The 6,729-nt window shown below is 47.0% G+C and overlaps 1 protein-coding gene across 3 annotated transcripts in view; it reads left to right on the top strand.

The window, feature by feature from the left end:
* The first annotated feature begins 1,590 nt into the window (after nucleotides 1–1,590).
* The window catches only part of KIRREL3 (kin of IRRE like 3 (Drosophila)), a 367,287-nt gene continuing 362,148 nt past the window's right edge, over nucleotides 1,591–6,729 (top strand). For all 3 annotated transcript variants that reach the window (XM_019546971.1, XM_019546970.1, XM_019546972.1), the window contains exon 1: nucleotides 1,591–1,664. In XM_019546971.1, coding sequence (XP_019402516.1) covers nucleotides 1,631–1,664 — 34 coding nt within the window. In that variant the 5' untranslated portion in view covers nucleotides 1,591–1,630. The remainder of the gene's footprint in view (nucleotides 1,665–6,729) is intronic.

Below are 6,729 nucleotides of genomic sequence, written 5' to 3'. Positions count from 1 at the left end.
AGGTGTGCGTGTGTGTGTGTGGGGGGGATTACAACAGGTCTGATAAATGCTGAGCTGGGTGTGTGGGTTGATTAGGATTTGGAGCACAGATTCCCCATCATGCAGTGCTCCCCTGCTTCTCTGATCCCAGAATTCACTGTGGTCTCTGCTTCAGACTTTCTGTTCTCCATCTCTCATGAATGGTCATCTGGTCCCATCTCCGATGCAAATGAGACCTAGGGCAGTTGTTTCACTCTTGTCACCTTATCTGAAGGGTTTTAGGTGCGTCTCTCACTGCATTTTAATCAGCTTCTGTTTAGGTAGAAGAGGGGAGGGGGACAGTCAGACAGTCTGCGCCCTGTGTCAGGGTTCCCCAAGAACATGGAGCTGAGAGGTAACAGTGCAGCACTTTGCACTTGTCTTTGTTCAACTGCATCCTATTTCATTCTGCCCATTTTCCAACCTGTCCAGATCTGCCTGGATCTGTTCCCTGCTGTCTGGTGTGTTACCTTTGCCCCATAACTTGGTATCATCTGCAAACTTGGACAGGGTGCTCTTCACACCCTCATCCAAGTCACTGATGAAGATATTGAATAGCACTGGTCTAAGGACTGAGCCTTGCAGGACTACACTGCCCACATCTTTCCAGGTCTTCTTCTGTTCCCAGAAGATCGCTCCTTTGAGGAACGACCACCCTTCCTGTACCCCCATTTGGCCAATGATCTTGAGCTTTAACGCCACACTAACTAATCTCCTGAGCACACTAAATTTAGCCTTTTTGAAGTCTAGCACTTCAGCCCTGCTGGTTAGTTTACCCACCCTTCGCCAGGTAGTGAATTCAATAAATCGATGGTCACTATCCCCTAGGTTACCTTGTACCTGCAGATTCCCCACCAGGTCATCCCCTGTAGCTAACACTAAGTCCAGCAAGGCATTTCACCTAGTGGTATCATATACCTCTTGCATTAGGTGGAGATCTTGTATGCAGGTTAAAAACCTACATGAGCAGTTAGATTTGGCTGGCTGCTCCTCACAGCAGATGTCAGGGTAGATAATGGCATGGCCAATTAAATCCTGGTTGACTGACTGGGTCAGAGATGATTTAGTGATTGATTGGTGCTTGTGCTGACCATTCCTCATACCATCAAGTAAGTAAGGAAAAGTGAAAGGATTTTGAAAGGGTGGACCATGTTGGGTGTCTTGAGGGGAACCGAGCTACTGGTGGGTGGAATATGTCCCAATGTGCTGGCAGTGTAGGATTATCCCAGAGCCTGGCTAGTAAGTTTGCTTCAGCATTTGTGTGGCAGAGATATTGGGGGGGGGCAACGTTACTGGAACAATGTGACCCAAGAACCATGAGAAGTGAGTGGGGCACAATGTGCCTAGCACAAGACTCAATGTATCACGCAGCGGGGTGTCCACTGGGTTGGTGTGCAATGAATGAGCCCATACAGGAGCACACCCTTCTGCAGCTGAATAACACAGTGCACTCTCAGTGCACTGATAGTGGTGTTCGTGGGCAGCACTCCCATGTCCCTCTGCCAGAGCCTTTGCCTCACACCTAGCCAGTTTGCCGGCTGACACAGATCTCGCTCCTTCTCTTTTAGAACTGGGTCTCCCAAGAAGAGGATGCTGCTTGGTGCTGGGGTTCATGTATAAGGAGAAGTACAGGAGAATGACTGAAGGTAAGAAACATCCCTGACCTTCTCCAAAGCCACCACCACACTCCCTCACAAACTACCCAGCAGTTCCTATCTGTCTCCACTTCTCTGCTAATTTCTGTCTCTCTCCTCTTCATCATCTCCCCCATCCCTTCATTTTCACACACCATCTCTCCCAAGGTCCCTTCCTCTGTCACCCTGGCCTTGTCCACCCTTCTGCCCTCAAGCAGGTCTTCCAATAAGAAAGGTGTATGCATTGTGCTGCACCCATCGCCATGCATGTGACTGGACTCTTGTTACTGCTTACTGAGAAAAATCATGCAACTTTCTCATGGGTGGCAAAGGTTCCCCAAAGTAGCAGAGCCAGAGCCGAAGAAGCTGGGAGCCCTTGCCTGACCCAGCACTGTGGAGGGATGGTGGTGCTGAGGGAGGAGCAGGGCAGTGGATCTCTTACCACAGATCCCCTGATGGTTCCCAGATCCTGAGGAAGGGGAATGCAGATGTCACGGTGGGGCTAGTGGAGCTCTAAGACTGCATAAGCAGCCATGGTATGGGCTAGCTACTGGGCTGCAGACTCACACATGGGGTTTCCTGCTGTTGTCCCTGAAGAGAAGCCCCGCAGACAGACCTGTTATTCTGTCCACAAGCATTGTACCACCTGAAACCCAGACTGTAACAATCATCAGCGCTTGGTCTATCCACAGTGTAGATGTTCTTGTGATTGCTGTGTAGCATAAACATGCCTGCAGTGATGCAGGCGGTAGTGAATGACAAAACTTCCACGGACTTTAGGAGTCCAGGATCTGACCTCTGACACGCCAGCATGGTTTAGTGTTTACCACATATGAGTGGGAAGTGAAAGACATAAGCTCTAGTTTCAGTGCTGCCACGGGGTAAGCTGAGACCAGTCATTTAATCTTCCCATTCCTCAGTGTCCTTATCTGTAAATAGGGTTTGTGACGTTTTCCTTTCTCAAAGGCTGTTATGGTGGTTAATTGGCATGTGTAAAGCACTTCCACTATGTGAAACACAATGTACTGTATGCACTTAATATTTTTATTTAATTCCTGTATGTGAAAGCCTTGCACTGGAAAATCATTCTGGTCAGCATAGAGACTAATAAGTCACATTTGCAAGTGTAATAGGCAGTTAAAGATCTAAGTCTCCTTGAATGCCAGTAGAATTTGGGATTCTTTGATAGCCAACACCTCAAAGGTATTGAGCTGCCCAATTCCTATAGATTTCATTGGGAGTTTGGATCTGAGTAAGTGCCCAGCACCCAGATTTTCAAAGTTTCTTTGCGTTCCCTAAAGAGGCTGGTAGGTAGGTGGGTACCTGCTGAGAGCCTCAAAAGTGCCTAGGCAGGTCTCACTCCTGATTCCACTGACATCAATGGGTGTCACCTGCCTCAGCTCCTTAGGTGCTTTTGACTATCCCACAGGCTGCCTTTTGCATCTGTAAGAACCCAAATGTGTTTGCAAATCTGCTAATAAGTGGGTTGCCAAACTGCTGTGTCCTGCAGGTAGGTTTTGCTCCCTGAGGAGCTTCTCAGGCAGTACTCCCAAATAAAGCGCAGTCGTTGAGCATTCAACCAAAGAACAAATTAACAAAACTAAACCCTTCTGCCCTGTTCTGGGTACTAGGAGGGGAGGACACCTTAGGCTCTGACCTAACCCCTCCTTAGTAGTCAACTTGTTCTGCTCACAATTTGCCTTCTGCTTGCAAAATTTTTCCTCACCATTTGGTGCCTTCTGCTATCTCCCCTCAGTTTTAAGCTCCCAGTAGGATGCTAACCCATTATCCAAGTGCCCTGCAGTCTGGGTTTTCTCAGCAAGGCTGACTGGTCCCTCTTAGAGTCTGTCCTGTTACACTGCCCCTCTGTAAAATAGCACTTTCCTACCTCTAATCAGTGTAGCAAGCAGAGTTTCATGAATGCTTTTGCAATGCCACTAAGCACCCAGCAAGAAGTGCAAAGTTTCATTATTGTGTATTCTAGTCATCTCTAAAATGATAAATAAGTATTGATTCATCCATAAAAAGACCATAAATAATTATGAATAGTAATAATTAAACAATAAAAATATTTACACTTAAAAGAATAAATGCTCTTCCTACTTCTGGCACTTGAGAGTTTTGTGGAGTCAAAGCCCAGCAAAAGTGCTTCCACACTGCAGCACCATCTGTGATTAATGTCAAATCAGAAAATTGACTGAGATTACCAAAGCAACACTAAATGCGAGATTGGTATCAAGTGCACAGGAAGGAGAGTTGGGCTATAGTAGGCTTACTGCTCAAGGAGCGATCCTTCTAGACACAAGAACCCCCAAATCCTTGCTCAATGTTGTAATTAGAAAGGCAATCAGAATAGGTTGCAAAGTTGTAGGTTTCAGAGTCCCCCACCCTTTTTACTTATGCCAAGTAGCACATTACCCTGCTAATTCAAGCAGGACATCTCAAAGAAAGCTTTGTCTTCGCTAGGGTAAAAGGTTTTTTCTTACCTAGATTTAGCTAACATGTGGTCACTACCAGGGCCTAAAATGCCGAAGATGTCAAAGCACTTATAGTTTCAACACTGAAGCTCACCCTGCAGTCTTGACTTGGACCTGCTGACATGTGAAAACTAAGGTACATTGCTAGGACTTTATCTCATGTTAACTATCTCATGGGCTAACTGACTGAAGCTAAAAGCACTTCTTTAATATCCCTAGAAAAGATGCAGCCTAAGGATACGTCTATGCTGACACATAGGATCAACCCTTAGAGTCTCTCAACCAGCCTGAGCCACATGAACCATCACTCCCCGTATCTCTCTTACACTGCTGTTGCTGCACAGTGTGCTTCCTATTCCTCAAGCTGACCCTTTCTAGGAATCAGTCTGTAGACAGCTTCTCTCCATTTGCCCTTGCTTTGATTAAGGGCAGTAGAGACAGGGAGCAGAAGGGCCAGAAGTCAGGAACAGGAAGTTATAGCATTGCTAGTGGTAGACTTCCATGAGTTTAGGGCTGCTGATACTCATACTCTGACGCATTCGAAGTAGAAGGCGTTGGCGTCTTCTGAGTAGAAGCAACCTCGCAGCATCATGTGTGGAAGCCCCTGTGGGTTCAAAAATGTTTGCTGGGGCATTTTAACTAGGGCTCATCAGTTAAGCTTTAGTTAAAGCATCCTGCAGCCATTTTAAACCTGTGGGGGCTTATTACACATGACTTCAGTGTTTTAATTACAGCGGCTCTCTGTGAACTATTCTAATTTAAATGCCCCCCTTGCGAGCATGTGTATACGCACCCCCTGTGTTCACTGCCTATAATGCAGGGATTCTCAACTGGGGAACTGTGGCACTCCCAGGACATGTGGGACAGTTAAGATCTTGGGACAGCTGGTAACAAACACTCAGGAAAAAACTGATCTCCTGAATGCCCACTTTGCTTCAGTATTTCACCAGACCAAGAGGAAAGTCAAGTGAGATAAGGATCACAGGGGGCATGGTGGGAATGGTAGCCTTCCCACTGTGGATGCTGAGCTGATGCAAAACCAACTAGAAAAGCTAGACATTTATAAGTCAGCAGGACCAGATGGACTTCATCCGAGAGTGCTGGAGGAGCTGGCTGATGTCATTGCGGAACCCCTGGCAAAGAAATTGTGGTGCACAAGGGAGATCCCTGAGGATTAGAAGAGGGCCAACATTGTGCCTATCTTCAAAAAGGGAAGAGGGAGGACCCGGGCAACTATAGGCCAATCAACCTAGCCTCCATTGCAGGGAAAATCCTAGAAAAACTCATTAAAGAATCTACATGCAATACCCTCGTTGAGGGTAAGATTCTGAATGACAGCCAGCATGACTTCATCGCGGGTAGGTCTTGTCTTACCAATCTCATCTCCTTCTACAAACAGGTCTCTTTCCTTTTACAAACAGCTGTTCACCAGGGCACCCTGGGGAAGACCAGGAGTAACGCCAACAAACTCCTGGAAGGTCACTTCAGGCTCAATTCCAGGAAAAACTCCTTCGCAGTCAGGGTGTCCAGACTGTGGAATAAGCTCCCTCCAGAGGTTGTGCAGTCACTTACCCTGGAAATCTTCAAAAGGAGACTGGACAGTCACCTCGCTGGGGTCACTTGACCCCAGTTGTCTTCCTGCCTAGTACAGGGGGGCTGGTCCCAATGATCTACAAGATCCTTTCCATCCCCTAACAATCTATGAATCTATGAATCCTTTCAAGGGTGCTGCAGGGTGCCACACAATGTTATCACTGTTATGTGTGCAGACATGGTTCACAAGATAAACCCAGAGATTTCAAATAGAAATCCACGGTATTAAAAAAACAACCCCTCCCCACCACCCCCCCCCCAAACATTCTGACCTTTTGTGGTTCTTTGCAACAGAAGAATTGCTCTATTATCTTTCTATAGTAAAAAAAATAGTGGAAACTAATAGCTGGAATTTTCCAAGACATGCCTTGAGTCTCTGGAGGAGGGCCTTGAGCCTAGAAGTCTGAGAACCACTGCTATAGTGCCTCTGTGGTTTTAACCCACTGCAAAGAGACATAGGCCAGAAGTAGATTCAGCTTCAGGTCCTGAAGGTCAACATAGCTTTTCTGCCACTGTAGAGTGAGTTCACTTGGGAGGGGGAACTTAGTGGTTTTCAACATACATTGTCAGTGGTACAGGCTTGAGGATGGCCCTAGGGTTCACCCTAAGAAGCAGGAAATTTACCTTAAGGGGCTGCTCCATAGGAGTAAAGACAATGGGGTCTAGTCCTGAGCTTGCCTCTTCTTGCAATATTTTCATGCACCTTGTAGGGCCTGGGCCCAGGAGCAGGAGTGTATGAATACTCTCAGAGGATACCCTGAGATATCTGAGATCCAATAGGAACAAGGGCACATTCATGTATATTCACCTAGGCCAAGGGTTAGTGAGGAACTAGTTAGGGAACTTCTGGAGGGACTGGATGTATTCAAATCAGCCGGTCTGGACGATCTCCGCCCCCGAGTGCTGAGAGAATTGGCTGAGGTCATTGCAGGACCCCTGGCATGGCTTTATGAGCACTCGTGGTGCTCTGGTGTGGTGCCAGAGGACTGGAAGAGGGCCAATGTGGT

Source organism: Crocodylus porosus, unplaced genomic scaffold, assembly GCF_001723895.1.
Source record: "Crocodylus porosus isolate Cpor-Errol unplaced genomic scaffold, CroPor_comp1, whole genome shotgun sequence".
Classification (NCBI taxonomy): domain Eukaryota; kingdom Metazoa; phylum Chordata; order Crocodylia; family Crocodylidae; genus Crocodylus; species Crocodylus porosus.
This window is presented reverse-complemented; position numbering and strand designations above follow the sequence as displayed.